The sequence below is a fragment of the Poeciliopsis prolifica genome, unplaced genomic scaffold, assembly GCF_027474105.1.
Source record: "Poeciliopsis prolifica strain line A6 unplaced genomic scaffold, Auburn_PproV2 SCAFFOLD007, whole genome shotgun sequence".
Lineage (NCBI taxonomy): Eukaryota > Metazoa > Chordata > Actinopteri > Cyprinodontiformes > Poeciliidae > Poeciliopsis > Poeciliopsis prolifica.
The window spans coordinates 2,372,403-2,397,652 of NW_026562382.1; the positions used below are offsets into that span (position 1 = coordinate 2,372,403).

At 41.7% G+C, this 25,250-nt stretch overlaps 1 protein-coding gene across 1 annotated transcript in view; it reads left to right on the top strand.

Annotated features, from left to right (window-relative positions):
• The first annotated feature begins 3,736 nt into the window (after window positions 1–3,736).
• Window positions 3,737–25,250, top strand: part of adcy5 (adenylate cyclase 5) — a 62,326-nt gene continuing 40,812 nt past the window's right edge. Inside the window, exon 1 of the mRNA XM_055031508.1 lies at window positions 3,737–5,788. Coding sequence (XP_054887483.1) covers window positions 4,793–5,788 — 996 coding nt within the window. The 5' untranslated portion in view covers window positions 3,737–4,792. The remainder of the gene's footprint in view (window positions 5,789–25,250) is intronic.

Here is a 25,250-nt window from a genome sequence, read left to right on the forward strand (position 1 = left end):
TTTTCTTTACATCTGGTTCTGTTGAATAAAAGTTTTGATACCAAACTTCTGCAGGACGTCAGCAGACTGACGGGTATGATCACTGAGTATATATATATATATACATATATTTACAATAAACCTAAAACATGGTAAAGCACATTCGCTGTTGTGTTTGTGTTGCTATCATTAAAACTGATAATTGCAGTTGTAATACCCCTCATTACCTGCGCAGAGAGACTGGCTGTTTTGTGTGTTTTGACTTAATGTCCCTGTGAGTCACTTTAACAGCATGGAGGAGGAAACGTTGCATGTCATACAAGCAGCAAAGAGTCTTTAAATCCATTAACTAACCAGGCTGCTATTCATGGAAATGAAATGCAGCTGTGTGAAAATTAGAGGAGTGGAAAGCCACAGTGATGGTCCACTCTTTCTTTCTGTGTCCTGAAGTCTGGAGTGTACATTCAGCCTTTCATGTGACTCAATCACATGAATCGTCACGGGGAAACTTCAGCAAACCCAAGTCTACGGTTTAATGCATCGGTTTATACACCCCACAATTAATTCAGGCGTTCCACTCACTTCCAGGTAAACGGATGTAGCAATGCAGGCTGATTCTACAAAGCATTTATTTTGAGAGACTGAGTTGCTCTTGTGACCTCACTGACTACCAGCGTTGCTATGCCAAAAGAATAAAACAACCGAGAGGAAGTGGTGGACTGACATGAAAAATCGTAAAGCCAGGTCAAAGTTTCCTGAGGCCAACAGTTCAGGGATGGGCAAAGTGGGCTTACAATTTTATCACTGTACTTTGTTTATTATGTCTTTTTGATTTTTGTTTTTTTAGGTAAGTGCGAATGCATGGCACAGCAATCAGTGAAAACGTTCCCAGGTCACCTGTTCAAGGCATTTCAGTTGATAGATTCATGGGTGAAAGAAAAAAGACAAAAGCTGGAGATGCATGTCCTTCATGACTGTTTGCATAAATCCTCTTATTGGTCATATTCCTGTTATTTCAGTGTCCGTAACTGTGGGGGATGAGTGTGACTGACTCTGATGGAGAAGAAGAAAAAATCCTCAGTTTTTTTTTTCTTTAGAGTACCTTCATAACACCTAAACTTTTCCACATTTTGCCCTGCTTCCAGCACAAAAAGCAGGCTTTTATCTTTAGATTTTAAGCGACAGGACAACATGAACTAGTTCATAATTGTTCAGTGGAAGTTAATTTTTTTTTCTTTTTAAAGACTCTGGGTTTTCAATTTTCTTCTCAGCAAAAACTTGGAAAGGGATACAAGCCCATTGTTACTCTGATGCTCCTAAATAAAATTCCGTCCAGAAGTCCGCTGTTCGTTCAAGAGCCAAGTTGTGCGTGATTTCACCTCGGTGTAAATGTGGCCATTGTGTGAAGGACTCAAAGGTTTCAACCTGTACCTTAAAACTGTGAGCCAGTAATCTTGACTTGGATTCATGTTATGTTTGTGGAAGAGAGCCCAAATGCGAGCCAAGTGACAATTTATTTTCACAAAAGCCTTCGAGTCCGTTCTAAGTCTAAGCGCAAACTCTTGTAAGTTGACCGAATGTCTCAAACTGCCACCATAAAATTGAATTTTTCTCTTTCCCATCTATTCCTGCCAACTCAACCCCACCGACATCTCGTGTTGCTGACATCTGAGAGAGCAAAGAGAGGCGAGCAAACACGCAGTCACAAGACGAGCAAGAGAAAATAAGTTGCACAACTCGGGCCAAGATCATTCTGTGCCCGATTTCTATCTGAGCTCCCAGTTTCTTCTTATTTGATGGAAACCTGGGATGGATGCTCTGAATGGAAGCCACTGTTCTTGGAAGCCACTGTTCTCTACGCTGACAGCGTTTCACCCTGAAAGAGGCACAAGGAACACAGCTGGAGGTGAGACGGTCGCAGCCAAGACATGCGGCTCGCCGTCACATGCTTCCACTTTATTCTCATTAGCACCTAAAACGAGCCAAACGCTTAGTTTTCATGTCTAAATATGTGACAAAAGTTGCAAAGTTTCCAATAAGAACAGGTGTTAGGCAGAGTCTCGGACTTGTTACGAGGACAATGAGTAAAATCTCCCTCTGCAGAGCAAAATGTGATTATTCAAAGGTCATGAAAGGGGGATTATGACATTTAGCCAGTGTCAGGTATTCATATGGGCGACTGGGCTCACCACCCAGGGCAGCATCACCTTGGGGATGAGACATCTGTAAAAAAACAAAAAAAAAAAACAAACGTTAGCTTCTTTTTTTTTTTTTGTTCAGACAAGTCAGGAGTCATTTTTCACTCACACAGGTGAGTTTCTAGATTATTTATCATAAAAAAATGATTAAACAAAATAATAAAAAAAGCAGAGTGAACACAGCATTTGCCTCTTTGTCATCCCAAATAAAAGAACCATTAACACTTACTTGAAAAGCTAAACTCATAGGAACATAAAGCTACAGATGGAAAGATATTTTGGAAAAGATCCAACTCACAGCAAAGATCATCACAAAGCACCTCGCTTTAAAAAAACAGGTTCATTTTCTGCACTGACATAGAACAGATCACTTCTTATTGAGTCACATCCACTCTGATTCGATCCTAGAGTGGAACCAAATTCAGTCCAACTCACCTGGAGGCAGAAGGTTGTTCAGTCCATGTCAATTGCAGCGAGTAACCGACGTTGCGGCAATTCATTGTGCCGGTGCTGCACTGTGGTGACGGGGAAACATAACTTCCTCTAGGAAGTACAATCTCTGGGATGGAAGCAGACTGTAATATCTGTCTTGTCAGTTTTTGTTTTACAGCTCAGTACGTATTTTAGTTTGTTCCACCACGTGTTTATTTTGAGAGAGGTCTGAATCCGGAGATTTCCGTTTGCCTCGCCTCTGCAATGAGGCCCACGTCCCATTCCAGAAAAATACAATACAATACAACAGGACTTGAATTAAGTGTTGAACTTATGATTACACGTTTGGAATGGAGCGAAGATTGTGAGCAATGTGCGCCCCTGCAGGGCACCATTCGTCCAAGAGCCACCACTGCTTTTGATTTGAACAAATTGCTGCAACAGCATGACCTCTAAACGAAAATGACAGAGGAACTATTACTACTTGTGTTTCTTCCATGTGTAATTTGGAAATGTAAAACTGGTTGGGATGGGGGCTGTTAAATGTGGCTCGCCCTCGGCCCCGTTTTTCCAGCAATCGCCTGTGCGACTTAAAACGATCAATGACTGAAGCAGTCTAATCTGATATAAGCTTTATATTATTAAAGAAAATTGATTTGCAATACAAACAACTCAAGAGCTGAACTCAATTTATTAATTAATGGATTAAAAGTGGGAATTTTAAGTTTTGAACCCCTCAAAGGAGCAGAAACATAAAACTGCAGTGGAGACTATGTGTATATTTTTATTGTTATTCTTTTGGAGTTGTGTTGACTATTGAGGTCCAGAAACCTTTGGAGCGAAGAGGAAGAACATCCGACCCCTCGGTTGGTCCATCATGCACGGCTTTTGGTTTTGCGTGTGCGGGCTTCTCCAGCTGCGGGGCCGCTGAGATCCGCACATTAATCGAAAGGCGTCCGTGGGGCTCGCACTGCCTCGGGATCGTGGGCGCGTGGCGATGAGGGGGGGTGGGAGAGATTGACCGGCCCGCGATCCAATGGAAGCTCGCCGGAGAGTGACTCACCCTCTTCCCCTCTCCAATGGAGGCGCGGCGGAAAGGCGGGCCCCAGGAAGCACACTTGGTTGAATGGTCGTCGGAGCGACGATCGGCGGCGGCGGCGGGGATCTGTCTGTTTACGCGGGGTGGCGGGTGACTTGTTTGTGATGCCGCGCTCGGAACGGACACCGACGGCTCTCGCCGGAGGCCGTGGGAGCACGCGCTGAGGCGTGGACGCTCCCTGTGAAATGCCCGCCGCTGTCCGGCTCGCGGATCCACAGCCTGCAGCCGCCGGACCCCTCGGCAGTGAGAGACCTGAGCGGCGATGACGGACAGCTGTTGGTCGTCGACTGTGCGGCGTTAGCGGGCTGACGATGAGCTGCTGGCGCGGCGACACACGCTGTGCCGTTGACCACGACTGCCAGAGGAGGAAGAGGAGGATGAGGAGCGGCTGAGATCTCTCCTCTTTGCTCCCCGTGTTGTGAGATGATCGTGATAATGATGATGATGATGATAATGATGATGATGCCTCATTTTGGCCGAACGTGTGGCTCCCACCACCGTCAAGGTTGAAACGTTTTTGTTTTTTATTTGCAAAGCACAGGTGCCTGGAGATCGTAGGTGCCGACATGGGACCTTTCTTTCTTTCTTTCTTTCTTATCTTTGGTTTTGTGTCGACGCTCATCGCAGGAGGCGACCACAGGAGTACAGGAAGCAGATCGGCCGTAACGTCTCTGATGTGGATCTGATGGCGCTGCGCTATGATCTCCGGGGACCTTCCGAGTCGTGTAACGCATTTACTCCATCCACAAGGCGCGCTGCCGCGCAACCTCTCCGCGGATGAGCGCTAATTGGGCCCCGATGATGTAGAGCCAAATCCACCTGGATCGAGCCCTGCTTCCCCCCCTGTGACTTGTCATGTTCAATTGATTTCATTTTTTTATTATTATTTTCTTTTTCCCCGAAGGATTTTTGTGTAAATATATTTAGATTGTCCCCAAAGATGAACAGCTCACTTCGTATGAGACATTTAAACCGAGTCAACCTTGTGATTGAATAGCCCCCACCATCCCCCACTCCTCCCCCTCACCACGTCAGTGGAGCAAAACTTTTCCTGTGTGATTGTTTATCCGTTGCGTCCTCCACAATGTCCAGATCGAACAGCGTCAGCCCGCCCGGACTCGGTGCGCCCGGGCTGAGGGGAGGGACCGAGCACAGATCAGCCTGGGGAGAGGCTGACTCTGTGGCCAACGGGTGCCCATACTCAGCCAGATCCCCGCGCAACAAGCTCACCCGCACCAACAGCCGCTGGAGGCAGCAGCAGCAGCAGCAGGGGGAGGAGGAGGCGGAGGATGTCGATCCGGAGCGCCGGCCTCCTCCGGGGCGAGCCTCCACGACCGTCAGCAGCAGGGTCAGCTTCAGGTCCCGCTCGGCTTGGCAGGACCATGGCGAGGAGGAGAGCCGCGGCAACAGCAACCCCGCGTCCGCGAAGCGCGCCGACCCGGCCGAGGTGAGACCCAAGTCCGTGGAGCTGGGTCTGGAGGAGCGCCGAGCCAGATCGCGGAGCGACAACAACAGGGGCGAGCGGGAGGGGGACGGGGTCATGCCGGAGGTGAACGTCTCCCTGGTGGCGTGCTGCGTCAGCGTCATGCACGTCTTCAGGTCCAAGAAGTTCCAGTCGGAGAAGCTGGAGCGGCTCTACCAGCGCTACTTCTTCCGCCTCAACCAGAGCAGCCTGACCATGCTGATGGGAGTGCTGGTGCTGGTCTTCACCGTCATGCTGGCCTTCCACTGCTCCGGCGCGCCGACGGTCACCTACGTGGTGGTGTTCTCCCTGGCCATCTTCCTCACGCTGGCGCTCATGGTGGTGTGCAACCGGAACGCGTTCCACCAGGACCACATGTGGCTGGTGTGCTACGCCGTCATCCTGCTGGTGATCGTGGTCCAGGTGATCGGCGTGCTGCTGGTGCGGCCGCGGAGCGCCTCGGAGGGGATCTGGTGGACCGTGTTCTTCATCCATGTCATCTACACGCTGCTGCCCGTCAGGATGCGCGCCGCTGTCATCACTGGAGTTATTCTCTCCGCCATCCACGTGGCCATTTCTTGGATGTTAAACGGAGTGGACAGCTTTCTGTGGAAACAGGTATGTGCTCCGTGCGGATAGAGCGGCTCTCGGAGAGTTTGGAGAGGTTTGGGTTAATCCGTCTTGCGCAAAAAAAAAAAAAAAAAAAAAAAAAGGCGCACAGGAGTCCAAGCCTGCAGCAACCTGAGCGCCTTTCACTTAATCATTCCTGTCATACGGAACAAAGTTGAGAGGAATAAGATGCAGACAGTTTACTGTTTGGTGGTTTGGAGTTTGGGGATAAAAATACTAAAATAAGCAAAGGGGGAAAAAAGTTTTTAGAAAGTGAGATCTGTGCACTGCAGAGTCATCGGTTTCACCTGAAAAGACAAAGGAATGCCTGCAGAAGGGAACAAAGTGGTGCTAAAAAGTTTTGATCAGCGTCTGTTCGAGCAGGCACGTTTCTGCATTGAGGAGAGTGAAAAAAACCCCAAACAAACTTGAGTTGAATCTAACTCCTTTAAGATGGGCTCCATAGCCTGTTCGTTTCAGCTGTTTGGATTCACTGTAATCGATCAGAAGAAGCTTTTACTTCACTTTTGCAGAAACTCGAAAATCATTTGAAGGTTTTCTTTTCATATGAAATTAGTAGATGTGCTCTCCCCCCCTCTGTTTTTTAATGTTTGCACTGCTCCTGTCACAGTGAGAGTAAAACTTGACTCTGTAGTCAAGAACTGCATGTCCACGTCTGTCACATTTCTTTTGAACAGAACCATTACACTGTTTGATCAGGGTCAGAATTGCATTCTTTATGGTAAGAAACATCTATTACGTTGTGCATTAGGTTGTGTGATCTGGGTTTTAACGATGTGAGGAGGACTGCATGTAAGCTTTGCTATAAAAAAAAAAAAAAACAAAGTTTGCAATAGTATGATTTTTCAAAGAGTCTGTACAGACAGTAGCCAAGTTGCAGAGAGACAGCTGATTAATCGCCGCTTGATTTCCCCTCCCTGAGTTTTCTATCAGTCTCTGTCTGTCGAATGTCACTTTTTGGGATGTGTGCCATTTTATTCCATTAAAGCAGGAATAAAATGGTTGGTCAATTTTAACAAGAAAACGTAACAGTGAAACGTCTGCTTTTTTTTTTTTTGACGGTTTGCCTTTATACTTATAAATTGTGTTTATATTTTTATAGACGGTACAAAATGTCTTTAAATTGACTCGGCCGTACAGTCAGACAAAGCAACCTGAGTTTCCTGAGCGGGTTTCATTTGTCTTGAGGAAAAGTTTCGATCAACACAAAACACATCGAACGTCATCAGGAAAATATTTAATCGCAAGTGCTAAGAATAGAACTGAATAGAACTGAAATTCACTCTTGCACCTTTAATTAAATAAAAAACAAGAAAAAAAGAAAAAGAAGAAGCGCAGAGGCACAAAGTAAAGATAGGATTTGATTTATTTTCTCCTGCTTGTAAGAAGTGCAGCCGCATAATTGCCTTTTTGAAATTGCACTAAGATGCAGCGAATGTTAATTAGACCGTTTTTGTTTGAGTTTATTGCAAAAAACAACTGGTACGGAGAGCTAAGATAAACCGTCTGTGAACGTGCCACTTGTTTACGGTTCACATGCACTCTACAGCTCATGTGTCAAACTCGAGGCCCGTGGGCCAAAGCTGGCCCGCCATAGCTTTTTAAGTGGCCCTCGAGATTCTATGCTTAAATGTTATGCTTTCATTCAAATCAAGCTGCCTCAGCCCTAACTGATGTCAGATTATAGTCCATGATCTATGCAGTGAGTAACACAAAGACGCATGTACTGTCGCAAATACTTACAAATTAGTACCACAAACACTTTGATTTTTATTGCACAAAAAATAATCAAAAGAATCACAAAATCCTGGAGGGCCATGAAAAGATGTTCCATAATATATGTTACTTTTCAGAATTCATTGATATTTTATCAGTACATTAGGCACAACCGGCCCTTTAAGAGCATTAATGACCTTGATTTGGCCCAGAACAAAAGCAAGATTGACACCCCTGCTCTGCAGATAGATGCATTTACCACAATAGCAGGGGAGAGATTTTATTAATTTCTCAAATTCAGAGGCAACAAAGATTCTGTTTGTAGGAGCAGTTTTGGAAAACCCAAATTTTTCCATCACACTGTTTTACAGCACTGATGGGTTTGATTCACAATCACTGAATTAAACCCACAACCAGTCCTGGATCCCATTCCTGGTCTCTCTGTTTAACAAAGTTCAAATAATAATAATAATACTAACAAAAAAAAAAAAAAAAAAAAAAAAAGGGCCTTCCCACAATGCCTGCCGATTTAAAATTTCTGATTCAAAATTGCTCTCATAATTTGGAAATTGTGCTTTTGCCTCTTGCTTCCATGACAGATGTGCTTGTTTTACAAATGTGGTTTTGTAATGAGCTCAGTCAGCAGGTTTCAGAGGATGTTCTGTTTTTGTTCTCGTCCCACTGCTGCATGTCACAAAGTCCCAGTACTCCTGCTGGTGTTTCAGCAGGTCCGGCGGCGTGGGCGGGCACTGGTGGTGGGGGTGGGGTGGGGGACCGGAAGCTGTTTGTTGTTTTTACCTTAAAGTGGCCAACGCTCTGTTATCCCTATGTCGATTTGATACAGTTGGAGCTTCCGCATTTTCCATGTTAAACTCGTTTGGACCCGGGTTTGTGTTTCAGTAAGCATTTCACATGGCGGAAAGACATGCTGGTTTCATTTACCCCGCTCTTTTTTTTTCTTTCCCCCCCCTGAAGATGCACTGAGTGAAAAGTTGACTTTCTCCAGCTCCTTGTGTTCTTACCCTCAAACTGCTGCACCATTTGTTGTTGCACCTTGCTGTAAAACGGCTTGCCACTTTTGCATAACTTGATTTTTTTTTTTTTAATCTTTTGGCTGCTGACCCATTTTAGAGTTTATATATATATATATATATATATATATATATATATATATATATATATATATATATATATATATATATATATATATATATATCAAGCACAAAATCAGGCACATAAGCGTTCGCTTTTAACGGCACAGCTCTTATTTGTTAAGCACTTTCATTAGAAAGCCTATATGATCAGGGGGATTTTGAGTCTTAGCGCCTTTTGCATTAGAGTTCGTCCCTGCAGAACGTGGAACATGGGAGGATGGGTCAACACAAGCAGGTCCACAGTGCTGTGAAAATGCACTTAACGCCTCGCTGTTTTCTCCTGTTTTGCCCTAATCTAATTTGTTGCAGATTGCCAAGTTCGTTTTTTTATATATCTGAGTTAAGTTGAGTTAATAGAAATGCAGTTTTTAAATGAAAAAAATCAAACACAAAAACGATCCACCCTCGTCTTGTGTGAAAAGATCTTTTATGTCACTGCTGAGGAATTTTGGACCGGCCTTTGTTGGAGAATGGTCGTTTCAGTTGTGCCAAATTGGAGGGTTTTCTAAGACGAACAGCCTGATGCGAGCCACAGCACGTCATTTCAATCAAGATTTTGACTTGGCCTCTGCAAAAAAAAAACAAAAAAACAACAACTTTTTTCTGGTTTCTGAGTCATTCAGAGGTGGGGGCCTAGACAGTGGTTTAGATATACCAGCAGTGCTATGTTTAATAGTGGCGTGTGTAATTGGTTTGGTAACACTACTTTTGAAAGTCCAAAGCGAAATTTGCTTCGTATACCGTCCAGCCCTGCAACGCGTCATCATTCAAATCCCAACAAAAGCAGCAAGTGCATCTTTATTGCAGGGAACATTTAGTTTAAACGCCTTTTTTGAAAACTCAACGAAGCATCTCGCCGTCTCAATTATCAAAGGATCTTCTGCACTGTAAACTTGCAATAGAATGTGTCAATTAGTGGAAAGCCTGGAGTTTCACTCTTTTGTTTTGTTTTCGAGGTCTAATGTTTGGTTATGTAAGCAAAGTCCAGGCTGGTTTGGAGTGTGGACGGCTCGTTAGCCCCAGCGTGTGCTCGTGTTTCCGGCGGAAGCCATGCTGGTCTTCTTCATGCGCTAAAGTGGGAACAAACTGCTGGATTTGTTGTTGTTTCCTCACCATGTTGCTGTTTTCATATCTAATTCCCCCCGATCACTCAGAACCTTGTTACTTGTTGGTAGTTTCTAAAGATTCAGTAATAACGATGAATAAAAAGAAAAGGGGATATAAGATGTCTCGTATTTCTCTTATAATTTGCATCTTTTTCAGTTTTATTTTATGTCGATATTAAAGCTTTTCTCCCCTTTTGGACCACTTTCCTTTGCTCTGGGGGGTAAATTTGGAGAGTGGGCCAAATTCGGTTTTGGTATGGTTTTTGGTTTACACAAACAGTCATTAAGTATTTGTTGCATAAAGAACCATGAGCGAGTTAAGATATACAAAACAGTTTTTGTCCATTACGGTTAGGAGAAAATATTTTTTGGATTAAGATTTAAAAAAAAAAAGTGTTCATGTTAATTCACAGACTCAAATGCTTATCCATCCACTGGATTTTGAGGGTAATCGCGTTCCTGGGGTAAGAAATGGTGTCTGTGAGTATAAAACTGATTGCTGACTCAGTACATGCTAGCAGACCAGCCCCAGCTGGCAGGATTCCAGTGGTAATGGGTTTTCTGGCTGCCTAATTGTGCTGCTTGTTGCTTGTAACGTGTGGAAATTCAAAACAGATGCCCGCAATATCTGTTTTTTATATATATGTATATTTACCCACAATAAGACACAATATTGTCTTATGGCACAATAAGACAAAAGTGGTTTTTGATCAAATTCTGAACTCTTAAGGTAATTTTTTTTCCTTTCATAATTTGTCCTCATCCTTAATGGAAGCTTCCAACTACTTGCGTTTTAATTCAGCGGGCTCCTGTTTCAGGTATTTTATGTGAAACGAGCGTGGATGTAGGCCAGCTGAGGATGTCTTCAGTAAACCGGCGCTGACGCATCCTGCTGCTCATTCAGAAAACTCGCCTCTGTCTTCCTGTAACCTAGCAACGGATGGTATGTCACACAAATGGCAACCAACTTTTTCTCTTTTTTTTTCTTCTTTTTTTTCAGCACCGGTGTGCCCGTACTTCCAGGCTTACGCCGTTTTATGTTCTGGCTCAAACAGAGGAAAAGGATTTCAGAAAAAAAAAAAAGAAGTATTTTGATTATCCTTTCTCTCGTTTTTCTAAATATGGAGATGTTGTGTGGTCTGGCTTGGCATTGTGCATAATGCAATTAAAAAATATATATAAAAAATGTGTGAAGAGTGCTCATAAATCTGCAAGTTAAAAATAATTTGCGTGCTAAAGTAAAGAATATGGTTCAGCTAAGATCTGAAAAGTGTCTTTTTCATATAGGTGTTTTAAAAAAAACTAAAAACAAAGCTTCAGTACTTTGATCAGACTTTGCATTATTGACATTGATGCTTGGACATGAGCTCTTGTTTAATATCTAATGATTTACCTTTACCTGAACGGAGCCCATCATACTGACAGGAAGCTGCAGCGACCAATACGGTCTCTCTGTTACGCTTCTTTCACTGCGAATGTCATTGTACATATTAAATAAATAAATAAATTCTCAATTTTCCTTAGGGAATGCTAGCCCCCAGTCACATAATAGCTGATTCCACAACATTGTGTGTTTGTGCTGATGGCACTCTTTTCAGCAAAGAATCCTCACATCCACAGAAAGATCAAATTTGTCTCACTATTTTGTTTTGAGTATATTTCAATTTTCCTCTTGTCTCCTTCCTTTTTAGTATCTAAAACCTTTCAAAATATGTCGTAAATGAGCGTAAATGAGCGTAAATGAGCGCTCTGCCATCAAATCAGCACAAGGCTGATTTGATGATGAAATCTCAAACGGATGAATGGTTGTGTTTTCACTGAGCAACACTTGGTTTTGCACCTTTTGCTCCGCTCTCCTCATCTGCCGTTCATTCACATTAATTAGTTTGTTTGCTATGTTGAAATGCCAACTAATGGAGAGATTATTTTCAGGGGAAATTATAAATCATGTTATAACCCAACCGACCCCCCAACCTGCAGTCATTCGGTTTGGTGTGGTAACTCGTTCTGTGGGTTAGTGTTCCACCAGAGCTGCAAGCCACAGTTAAAATTAAATGTTAGATGTTAATGTGGTTGTTTTCTTTATCGTCCATGTAAATAAGACTATTAATCGTCATTAAAATTCTCAACAAATATCTAGACCGACTCAGCATTCTGTGACAACTACACATTCAATTTGTCAGCAGCTGTTTATTTGCGTCTGGTCTGACTGGTACATTAGTGGTGGTGAAGAGCACTTCACTCAGATTTGCAACAACATGTCCATAAAAAAAAAAAAAAAAAAACAAATGCATGTTTGTCCTGACAGTTGATAGAATTGTGAGATTTTTTCCCCCCTGCTGTGCATCCTTTATGGGACAAAAATCCAAAATCTAGAAATTAACCTGTTTTAACACCACAATATTTCTGCAACATTTACTGATCACAGAGCGCAGGATATTATTGTCCCATCCACTGTAAAAGCCTCTGTATATTTGAAACAAAACGCTTCTCCGTTAACTCCTCCTTGGTTGTGTATATTGGCCTAAATCTTAGTAAATTTCAGAAAACCATCAATCTGACGTTCAGTCACTTTACTCTGGGATTGGCCAGATGTCGGAACTAAACCGTACATCAAGGTCGATACTTAATTTCCAGGCATCTTCAGCTCGTGAGTCAGATGGCATTGCTTAGAGACTGAGTGAAATTCACCCATTTCAGCATAATATTGAACAAAAAACAGAATCCACATAGATTTGAGCTCTTACAAGGGGCCTGAACTCTTTATTTGGTCAGAAAACATTGTCCTGTCACGGTTCTGTGCAGCACATCAGGAACCTGGGAGCAGCGGTGATACCTTATCTGTGATTCACAGACCACACACACGTGCATGGCTTGATTAGCAGAGAATTTGAAGGAAGAGTGGCTACACCAGCTTCATGCCAGGGCTACAACCTCATCACACCCACATCTGACTGGCAGGACTCCCAACGGCCTTTATAAGCCTCTGAAGTGCTATGTGCATCAGGTATTCGCCTCCAAGCTGTGCAGACGGACAGATGTTGAGTTCTCCAGAGTGAAACCCAAGTGCAAAACGTTCTCAACAAAACCACTGAAGAGAACCCTCGGCTACATGCGCAGAGATATAGAGGACAAGGCGAAACGCAATTAGCCCAACCTGAATTTTATTACAATTTTGCGGAAGCTGCTATATGATTCCTTAAAAAGAAAATTCTGAACCTTGGCGTTGATCTCCTCCCACCCATTTTGTATGTCACATCAATTGTCCTTACTGCACTTGGAAAAGTCTGAAGCAAACTACTTCATTATAGATCTGGATCTTATACCGGTTTATTTTTAGACTGTCAACATTGAAGGCACTTGTTTTAAAGTTCAGAAATGACATTGGACCATGAAGACTTTTTCAGTATAGGTATGGAGTTCTTGATCATGACTATTTCACTTCCCAAAACCAATTATGTACTGGAAATTGTCACACCTCTGACGAGGTCTTTTCCTTAAGTCCAGGAGTTTAGGTATGTTGCGGCGCAGGTGATTGTAGGACGGTGAAGGAAGTGAACAGATTGAGGAAATGCGTGCATTGCTTTTAGTCTGTCGTGGTAAAGAAAGGCCGTAGGTTGTAGCTGGGCTCCACCTTAGAGGTGAGATCAGGAGCACAGTCCTCTGGGTTGTAAGTGTCGGAAAAGAAAGCAAACAGCAGCATGCATATTTCTCTACACAATTCTCAGTCTCCATAACAGCCATGCTAAGAGCTACACATTAACTCAGGCTTCTATGGCAACAGAAAAATACCAGGCGAAACTCTTTAAAACGATATGTAGGTCTTTCTAATGCATTTATTGTGCTGTTGTAATGATGTCGTAACCAGACTGCAGAGGCCTTTCCATCAAATGTCTCTTCTTCATCAGCTTGACCATGCAGCTTTAAGTGCATTTCTCCGATCACATGTATAATTAAGGTTTTCTTCTTGTGGTATCTGCTATTATCTACCATTTTACTTTCAGTTTATCAATGCACGGAGCCCATTATCACGAACCTGTAAGTTTTTTGGATTGTATTTGTTCATTCTTTGTGTTTTCACGTCACATTGACACTGCTCAGATTTACTCTCATTTGAGGAGAAATAAGTTTTAGCTACTTTGCTTTTTCATAATTGCACAGACATACAAATGGACATCACAGCTTGTCCATTTCAAAGCCCTCCCTTTTCTAGTTATTATCCCCCCCACACCGAAATGATCCTGACATCCTCAGCAAGTTTGTTTTGTTTTTTTTCCCCTCTCAGTAATGGTAAGAGTGACAGTACTTCACAAACAGTATCCAGTTATCCAATCTAACATGCCAGCTTAAGCATTTTCTTTTTATTATTTTTCAGGAGAGTTGTACTGTGACTACCTTTCTTATTTCTTAGTTGTTGTTTTTTTATGTCTGTTGTTTGTGTTTGTGGTTGTTTTGAAGCTTCATGAGGGCCATGCTTTCAGGACCTTGAGAACAGCTGGTCATATGCCATCCCGCTTTTAGTTTCTCCCTGCAGGACTCCTAACATGAGACCGCTGACACTGTGGTCTCATTGTGTCGGCTGACGAAGCTTAGCCAGTTTCTTTATGTGTTTTCTGAGGGAAAGTCCTTCTTTGTCGAAGCGAGAAACTGTCATTTTGAGCTTTGTATACAAATGTTTTGAAAACTTATCAAAAAAATTTTAATTCCACCCCACACCCATACATCAGTGTAGGATTTGGAGGGCAGTTTTAGTTGTTTGTACGGTAATATGTCCGTGACTGCCTTTTGTTTTATCTTAATATCAAAAAGGGACTGTAAAATGTGTCCACCTTAAAAAGTCAATGTTCAGGGTGAGGAGGTCATCTTTGCAGGCATTTTATACATCTGGCAAAACACACATTTTATACATCTGGCAAAACACACACCCACACACACAAGGGCTATATTGCAATATCAGAGTATGCCATGGTTTGATCATTGTGCACTGTCAGTGAGCTGGCTGAAAGTAGAACACCACTTTTCCCATTCCTTAAGAGAGTACCATGAGTCCAGTTGAATAGAAACCCAATTATTTTTTATATAGTCTGTGCAGCTTGTTTACCGAACAAGTGTAGAAGAGTTTGTGATATCCAGATTATAATCAAGGGTGTGATCCACAAATCATTAGAAGAACTAAACTCCAGTGTGTAGACTACGTTCTAACTTTTTACACTTGACTTTGAGATACTTTTATTGGGCTTGATTTGTTCATACAAAAACTTTAAACATTCACTAACAGGATTGTTTTTTGTTATATATACCCCAATGAACACCTCATACTGAACTTGTGAGTTGCATCATTGTCGTTTTGTAATCATGTTTCTCAAACCCTCAGAACTAATGTTAATGTTGACTTTTATCTCTTAACAATGGAGAACAGGGGAGCCAATGCATTGCAAGTCACCATTGGTTCAGTTTTGAACATGTTGCTCTACCCTACTACACTTTCTTGAAAGTTTTTGAAATGAAACAGCATCATTGTCTGTGTTCCAAACCAAAAGGTGTAAATGTCTAAAGGCACTGAGATAACAAGACCTTCCTCTAGCAGCTTGTTTGGACGGACAGGTGCGGTTGCATAGGAGGAGTCTGCAGGGCCACCTACTTTCTATGAGACACTCTGCATCAACACTCGTCATGCCGTCCCACATGTCATGTATATGTTACTGAAACTGTGGCATCGCAGTTATTGTATTGCTCCAAGTTCACACTTTGGAGTCCAATCTACACGCTGGAATCCATTCTGCTTCTTTCCGTTGGAAGCGGTATATTAATTTCAGCTCTAATTGAACCGACTGGCTACTTGGAGTGAAATCCCGTTTCAGTGTTGATATTACAAATATGCTTTGGTTCTGTTCTGACTCTTTGACTTAATTTGTATTTACTTTGGCCTTGAGTAAAAACTGAGCCCTTTTTCTGCTCACTAAATATGACAGTGTTGGCTCTGGTAGAAATGAGACATAATGAGAGCATTAACAAATGCTCTCGTGTTGACCTCCCTTTTTTTTTTATTTCCACTGCTATGCAAAACATTTAGATGTTATAAGAGGCTGCTTTAAAAATTTGATCTTATCTGTACAAGCAGTATTTATGATTTTACAATGTTATAATCCTGCCCATCCATATTTGGAGAACCAGCGGAATAACCTAATGCCCAGGCAGACACTTCTCTCATAAATGTCAGATTGATTGAACGCTACTTGTTGTTTTTTTCCAGTAGAGCATACATTGTTTGTAGCTTATGCTTCAAATGATTGTAATATTTATTTGCTCATAGCAAAAGACATGACGAGTCTCATGATCATGTTACTGACTCCTCTTAGAAGCAAGTCTTATAAAACTCTAGTGTGTTTTTTTTTTCTCCCAATACTGATGGGTTAATCTCATAAATCGCTACTTTATAGAATCACCTTTTTTTGGAGTTCAAGATACAAAACCTCTGAGTGTATTTCTCTACCAGCTTTCTACATCGGCTACAGAGGCTGAAATTTCAAGTTTAAGCTCAGACGAGATGGAGAGCATCGATGAACATCAGCTCTGAGGTCAGTGTTGTCGTTTTGGTGCCCGTCTCCACGGCCATAGGGCGGGAGGCGGGGTACGACCGGGGCAGGTCGCCAGTCCATCAAATGGGAAGACATGCAAGACAAACACCTACGTAAATACACTCCATCCAGAAGGGATTTATAAATCCCTTCTGGATTTATATTAAGACTAGTTTACTACTAGCTGATTTCTAGAGAAAATGGGTTGAACTGGATCTTGTAGTGTCTTGTAGTGAAGGGTGTTAAATACAACGGCATACCACTCATACAATTCTTTTTTTTTAAATCAAAAAAATGTATCACCGTGTATTGTTTAGCTTTCTGTCTTCAGATTATCTACTTTGCATTCGTCTGTCACAAAGTACCAATAAAGTACTGACATGAAGGTCGTATGATAAATAGCTTAGCAAGACACTGGTGTGTGCAACACAAACTGGCAGCTATTTGCCGCCCTTAGTCCTCAGCATCCTTTTATTCTTAGAAGAAAAAGATGCTGTTCACAATTTTTCAAACTGTAAACGTTCCCACCCTGTTTCGACGTCATCCAGCAGGCTGTCACCATTTGCGAGTCTTGCATATTCAAGGCAGATAGAGGTTGAAACTGCAAATGAAGCAAACTTTTAGCAATCAAATGAGCATTTCCGTTGTCTGGTGAAACGTCTTCTTGCTTCTTTGTAAACTCACTGTGGATTCTATAAAACCATGGTGAAGTTTCAATAATTTATCACGTCGCCCCGCCATCACTTGTAGGCAAACCTGCCTCAAGCTCTGCAGACAGAATTTATTTGCACCATTTTCTGCAGTCCTGTAGTTCTCATTTTGGGTCAAGGCTTCTTTCTCATTTACCTGAAATGATTCTGACAGGACATTTGTCTCGTGAAGCGGCTGTGAGGAGTGCCTGTTTTGGTGCAGAGAGGGATTCTCCTGAAGCTGTTCATCTCCTGCTGTTCACAGCTTCCTCCTGGTCCTGGTTGCTGTGCAACCGCGTAGCTTAGTAATCATTAAATTATTTCTTCTTGAAGTCTTCTGATCGGGGTTTGTCCTTTTCTACTTGAAGTACAACTTGTGCTTTACCTCAGGACTGACCCCCTAGCTGGAGAGAATTGCACCTCAGACCAAAAAGCGATAGTAAAAAAAAAAAGTGACGACTATAGTACAGAATGTAACTCAGAAAAAAAAAAAGAGGTCCTGATGTGTTGTCTGTCTGCTGGCCTGTGTGTGTTATACCATATTTATTTTTATTAGTGGAACCCTGCTAGTTGCCAGTACCAGAGGGAGGGCTTCCTGGTATCATATTTGCAGGCCCGCCTCATAATCGGTGAATCAGAGGAACTCCATGGACAGAGACAGTAAATCTCTCTCGTCATAGCTGCAGCTGGAACAGAAAGTGAATACCGGGTTCATCCTCATGACTACAACTTGCATTATAATGTGTGTGTGTCTGCGTGGGTGGGCGGCCTCGTGTCTGAAACCATTAGAATGCATGAAATCTCAGGAAGCAATTAGTCCCTGCTTCTTGGCAGTATCTAATGTGTTGTTCACCTTCCACCTGGTCATATTCTGTGCACTCCACTTCAACAAAAGCTTCTGATTGATTGGACTCGGTAGATCCAGGACAAAGTCGTGTTTTATTAATAGGAAATGAAAATCATTTATTGTTTGCCAAGCAATAAGTAAGACATTGAACATGTTTGCTCTCTTCATAAAATGACAATCATTGTGATGACTTCCTGAATGCACATTTTCAGAAAGATCAAAAGGTTCTTAAAGAGACAGAGGCCCAATTTCAAGGCGTTCAAGTGACAGTCAACTTTCTTCTAAGCCGTATTTGATCTACACAGCACTTTTATAACAACTGAAGGTGACATAATTACTTGATTGCGCTATAAAATGGGACCATATGACAGAGAAACCCACAATGCTGCCCCTTTAATAACATCTGTGGCCTTCTTAGCCTGAAGCTCCAATAATCCCCTGATTGCAGGTACTTTATTACAAATTCCAGCGTCAACAAAAGAAGAAAAAGACAAACTGTCAACCTCAGTTGTGGGCACAGTGCATGAAATGAGCCTCTATGCATGTTGCCTGTCTTCTCCTCACATGCTGTCATTGTCGAGGTGGCGCGTGGAATCCATCGAGCCCATTACATTGCCATTATGCAGATTATCGGATATAATTTCATTATCATCGCTAACGAATGCCAATCTTTGGTCTGGTCTGCACATCATTAAAGGCTAAACACGATAGAAATTCTGCTTTGCAATTAAACAGAATATTCTCTAATATATGCACATTTACCGATGACTCATCAGCAAGATGAGGGTCAAACAAAGTGCACATAGTGTGGTATTTACAGGGCTGCTTGTGCAACTCTGTCCTGTGATATCTTAGATAAAGAATCATTTTCTTTTTTACCCAAAATGACCACAAAGCCTATTAAAGGTTACCGTTTACCATATCATAGAAGAACATGTTACTTACTTGTCTTTAAATTTAATTCTATGAGAAAAAAGATACTCTTCACCGTATTGTGAGGAACAAAGGGCATCCAGAGACGTTATGATTTGTTAAACTTGTACTCTATTTATGAAAATAAATGTATGTGTGTTTTCTCTACAGTTGCTAGAACCTCATTTCTTCTTGAATCCAGGATTGTATCATCCCACCCATTTGTGCTACCTATTTTTAAGGTTCTGCATAGTAACACTCTGCATGTGCACATTTTAAAAGATTGTCCTGGTACATTGCGCAGCATTACTAAGCAAGTTGAGCAAATGCAAAAATATGAAACAACTGCACACATTCCTCCTCTTATTTATAAATCACTTTACATTTGACAAGCAAACCTCACAGAAGATATTTTAAAACACAAAATGATAAATAATAAAGACCATATCAGATCCACTTAGTTCGACTGAATCATGCTTGTAAGAGTTTTTTTAGACTATTGTCTGCTGTATTTATTCTCACAGTATATATAGAGTGTCTCTGCACATCTGCTTCCCCCCCTCTTTGTTATATTTAGAAAGGACCTGTTGCATTGATCTAAAGCAGACTCTAAAATTACACAGGGTCCAGATCAGGAGAGAGAAGAGCCGTCTTTTAACTCTGAGGTTATCGTTATCCTTTGGCTGGCTGTCAAAGAGCAGACTTTACCGCAGAGCAGCGCAGTAGAGGAACTCTGGGAGTGATAACGCTGCCGGTCTCCGCCGTCTCGCCTTATATGGACGGTGCTGGAGAGCCACAGCTGCTGAACGGGCTTAGCTGGACACGGCTGCTCACGAGTTGCAGGTCGGAGTTAAGTTGTAGCTGTCATCCTCACGAAGCCGCGCTGATCCGTGTCGTGCCTTGCGAGCGGAATCAGAGGCGGTGCAGTTCCAGTGAAGTCGCCTGTTGCCAGAAGTGAAGGCGACATGAGAGTTTTTGGTTGAACCTCTGGATTTCAGTCCACAATGGAAATATAACTTCCTGAGATTAAGTTTTATTTATTCATTTACTTGTTGGGGTTTTAGTCCACCTGGTATCTTATTTTAACTTGCCTCTCATCTGTGTAAGTAAATTATTTCTAGTCCTCATTAAATATGTATTGCATAATAATTTTTCCTACATATTTTTCTCCATTCAATCTTTTGTTGAAAAGTGACGGCTAAGAATAAGGTGGAAACGGTTTTGTTTCTAATTATGGGACTCTTGGTAAGCAAATGACTGACAAATGACTTATAAAAGGGAATTTAAATTGTTCATTAAAGGGGGGCACAGAGGGAATAATGTAAAATCAACTTTTTAAAGGAGTTTTTTCATCAATAAACATACCTGGTGATTTGTCCATTCTTTCGTTTGGGATACTTTTGAATCTTCTTCTTAAAGAATCAGAGGACAATTTCAATGTATTGATCCGCCCCTTCATATAACAACGTAGACGTTAGAAATGACTCGTATTTCATGAAACAAGTCCAAGTATTTGAACCTGTTTTAATGATGTGTGTCTACACACACTACACTGTGTGGTGCTCCAGTGTGCCAGCTTTCCCAGCTTTAAATTCGCAGTGCTTCAAATTTAAGGATATTTTTTGCACATTGTTCACACGGCGTGGGCGTGTTTGATCGCTGAGAACATGTCCGCTGGCCCCCCAGTCTGGCTTCCAGACACCCGAGCGCAACAGACGGGCAGACGCAGAACATCACAAAGCCGGTGTGGATTAAACTGTGAACCGAGCAGCTGAGTGTGAGGCGTGTGACGCACGTTCATAAACTCAGGCTGAGGCTGGACAGCTATTCAGTTCTTCCGCATCCTTCATTTCATTTCATTTTTCACATTAGAAATTCACTATTGCCACAGCTAACAACAACAGAATGATACCAAGTTGATAAATATGGAAATTAGAAGAACCTCAGCGCTATTTCTTTTGATGTCTATCATAAAATATTCAAGGCAAAACCACTCACTCTGTGCCGTTTTAAGACTGGACTGACTTTTTTTTTTTTCTTTCTTTGTAAGATATCTGATTTCACCCCCACCCCAAACCCAAACATACCTATGAATTTCACTTTTGTGTTTTTACTCTCATCTAAACCCAATCAACATAAAACATCTCTCCAGGTCAGAAAGCTTTTCCAGGAACCAGGGTTGTTTTCTGAGAACGTATTTTCCCACAGCATCTTCTTGGATAAAAACAGATTGCTGTGGTCCAAATGTAACGCCTGGAATCGGATGTAAAATTTTATTCTGGAGCCTTGGAGTGAGGATCCTACCCACTTTTGATTGGTTGAATTTTCACGGCGTTGTTTGTCGGTCACGCTCCTCTGCAGGCCAATTAAACCGTTCCCTGTTTTTACATGTAACAGCCAAAAATGTTTTGGAGGTTTTTATTTAAATTTTATGACCTAAACCAACATAGATTGGTAGATTATTGTGAAATGAAGTCAAATTAAATGATTTCCAAAAATCACTCGCAAATAAATTGAGTCTGTGCCTCTAAGAGCAAGTTGACCAAACACGTAAATTACTCACAGGTCGACTGTATTTGGCAAAGTGCTTCTGAAGGCAATTAGCTGGACCTTGTTTTATTTAGGGTACTTAAGTAAATAGGGTTAAATACTGCTTCCTTTAGGTTCATAATTATGTGCTAGCTTCATCTCAGCCTCCCAATCCACTGAAGTTTGTGGTTGCAACATGAATAATACAAAAGGGGATATTAATAACCCTCCAGTCTCTGTAATGCTTTTTGGATTCAAACGTTTTGCTTTAGAATATCATTTATTTTGCAAGGCACAAATATAAACAGCCATAAGCCTTGAGGAATGAGTTTTGTTTACTGATTTTTTTTGCTTTCTTTCACAGAAGTTGTTTCTTTCTGTGATGGCTGCTTCTGTGCATGCAGCCATCTATCACGGCTGCTTACTTGGAGGGATATTTGTTTGCTTTTCAAAAAGACGTTCATCTCAGTGTGCAACAGGGAAGTGCATTTGCACGAAGCTTGGAGCGACTTTACATAAGTGCCTTCATAGGGTTGAAGAGTCACGGCTTGCAACTGTCTCTCAACATCGGCTGATATCATTTGCTTAAACCGAACTGCCGTCCAAACGGATTCAATGAAGAGCCAAGTGGAGATTAAGGGTTCAGGGTGATAATGTACTCTTGGATGAAGGTTCGGGATTGCAAAAATGGAAACCAGCCACAGACTGTGCAATGGTTTAAGCAGTCTTTTGATTGCATTGTTATTTTTTCGAAAGCGGGAGAATTATTTTGCTCTGTTTCAATCGACGGCTATCCCATTTCTCTGAACTCCGTCTGAGATTTTTCCTTGGACTTTTGCTGCTTTTCCGCTCGTCTTCCAGATTTTGCCCCTGAACACAAGAGAATGTTTTACGTTGCGTGTTTGGGAACTGAAAGGAAAGATAGGTCGAGTTTAAACGGAAACGTAATAACTTGATGTTGAGAGTTTATCCAGAGGATCGATCAGAGAATTGCCCTCAAAGAGGCCTTCATATACTCGCTTGCAGAAATGTTACTCATCTAGTTCAGTTCCAAATTTAGCTGCACGGATCAACCATGTTTCTCTAATTGGTGTCAAATAAATAACAGAAGAGTTGTGAGATTCACGTGCAGCATCAAAGGGTCAGACAAGGCATGCCTGGTATGTTATGATTGAGGCTTGGTCCTTTTCCCACTGAGCCTTTTTCTCTCCTACACACTTCAACCTCTTGTTTTCTTTTTAAAAGGAATGACCGATACCATCAAGTACCTCCAGTTTCATCTGCAGAGGAATCTTTTTAGCGGCATTAAATGATGTTGGGAGGAGACGCAAGATGCAAGGAGTTCGATCGGCTAATGCACGGATTAAAAAGTGCTAAATATAATAATGATGAACTGTTGAAATACCTCCTCTGGCTGGCTTTGTGCCCTCAGCAGGATCTTTCTTTTCTTTTTTCTCCGTGTAGAACTAAGGAAGAGTGATGACGGGGGAGAAAGCGGCTGGTTTTCCTAAACGTAGAGGAAAAGGGGCGAGCTCTGAGGAAGAGGCAGTGATCTGTCAGTATCATCAAGGTTTTGCTTTGTGATTATTCGGTGAAAGGCTCAGCGCTGCCACGCGGGGAGTGATGAATCGTCGGGTTGCTTTACAGCCTTGAGTGCAGCGGGTTCAAGCGTTTTGATGTTGCTGCAGCAGTCGGGGTGCAGGAGAAGAGTTGGCATATTTTTTTATGCCTTGATGCGTAAAATGAATTAACACCTATGTATCAAGATAAACATCCTGCTAATGCTGTGCTTCTTTTAAGTGTTTGACTCTTCGATCGTTTTGGAAATTACATAAAAAATAACTTGAACGGATCTAAATTAAGATCTCCATCGTGTGTGTTTGTCAGGTTTTGTTCCTGAAAACAAGCCTTGGATGGACTTTCTTAAGAGATTAGAAACCCCTCAAAAATATGAAAGCACCTCTTTTGCTCTTTTGGAAGATGTTTGTTTGAATTTTTATTATTTATATTAAGTACAGAAATGCTTTTGCAACTTCCTGGTTGTTTCTATTTGATTCTACTATATTTTTTTTATTATATTATCAGTCTATTTTCACTTTTTGCTCCGCGTTCGAGAGTTGCTATATTTTCAAATTTGGTTGCAAAATCTTCATGTACAACTACTCCAGTAGAAGCGTGTAATGTATGTTCTATAAGTGCACGAAGCATCAAAACAGTGTACTGGACAAACTGTCATCAAACTAGTGAAATTCACAGCTGACAATTGAATAGTTGATGAGGTCAGTGGCAGCGGTGGTGGGCGATATGGCTGACTCCCCAGGGCGCCTCTACCACAAGGGTCACACATCAGTTGCAACGCAAACGAGATTTCTGTTTTTCTGTCTTTGCGTTTCCTGTTGGAAACTTGTGTGTGTTTGGTGGTGGCAGAAAGCGGTGCTCACTCACTGAAACGACACGGAAAGTTAAACCTTCTCTCTAGTCAGGTAATAGCCTAAGAGGATTTTATTTCTGCATCTGTTAATCAAATTGTAGTCTTCACCTTCAGTTTGTCACATGTTTGCCTCTTGGTGTTTTCCAAGTTAACTGTAAAATATATATTTGCAAAAACATGCAAATATCTTTAATCTTGTTTACATTTTAACTCCAAAGATAGTGACCGGCTTTTTGTTTGAAGTTAAAAACATAATGTTAGACAAACTTTAAAACGGGTAACGCTAACATTAAGCAAAAAAACAACAACAGCACATTGTTTAAATATAAGTTCTGCAAATGGGAATTCCTTGAATATGAACTTTAGTTGCTGTTTAATGCAAAGAAATAAAGTTGACCTCAGTATCTGTCTTGTAGTTTGCATGTGAAGTACTTAAGTGTTTGACAAGTGCTGCATTATGTACAAAGCAGCTTCAGACTTTGAAACTGAAAACTTTTACTGTATTAAATTTGTACTGTTGGAAAGGTTTATAAGTACCTTATCATCCCTTTGTAGAGTTTTATAGTACAGATACAGTCAGAAACACAATGTTTTACTACTATTATTATTATTACTTTTACAGTTGTGACTACTAGCAATATATCAAAGATATCCATGCTTCTCGTCCATATTACTGAGGTATTTATTGCAGTATAAACACTGTTCCCCTCCTCCAGTAATTATTCAAATTGAGTATTCCTGGGCTATTGGCCCTCTCTGTGAACAAAACATACGCCCACACACAGAAACGCAGTTTACACATTTGAAAATCTATTTGGCCTTTTAGTCACACAGTGCTAACCATTATGGCCCAGAATGTGTTGTTATAGCTGCAAACTGATTCGGTGTGTTGCTGAAACAACCACTGACACGTACAAAGGCGTCAGTGAAAACTGAATTAAAACGAGTCTGAGAGGAGCCAGTCGACGTGAATTCATCCCGTTTCCCTCTAACCAAAGCAAATTTAACCAACTGTGAGATTACTACAACCTGAAGGGTTTTTTCTGTCTATGAAGTAAGCGATTTATGATCACCTGGGAATCCAGTGACGCTTGGAAGCCTTTCAACAACACCGGTAGAGGCGGTGGAACATGATTTCGGAGAAGAGGACCCAGAAGGGCTCTGCTTTTGTTGTCGCCATTGACTGCTGATCAAAACTTTAGCTGCATGCATCACTCAAAAAATGCGACTGCAATGTTGAGGTAGGACTATATGTTAAGTTTAGCTGCTCGAGATATAAGATTGACTCTTTATTTTTTGTTTTGTTTTATACCTATATTCTTCATCTGGCTGGTCTTCGGCTTCGTTACTTGTCCTTTTTTCGATAAATCATCAACTCAAAGAGCAACTTGGGTTCAACAGGTGCAGAGAACCTTGGTTTGATGCAACGCCAGAGGAATCTTCTTCATCTGCTTCGAGATGACTAATAAACTACTTGCTGCATTGCTG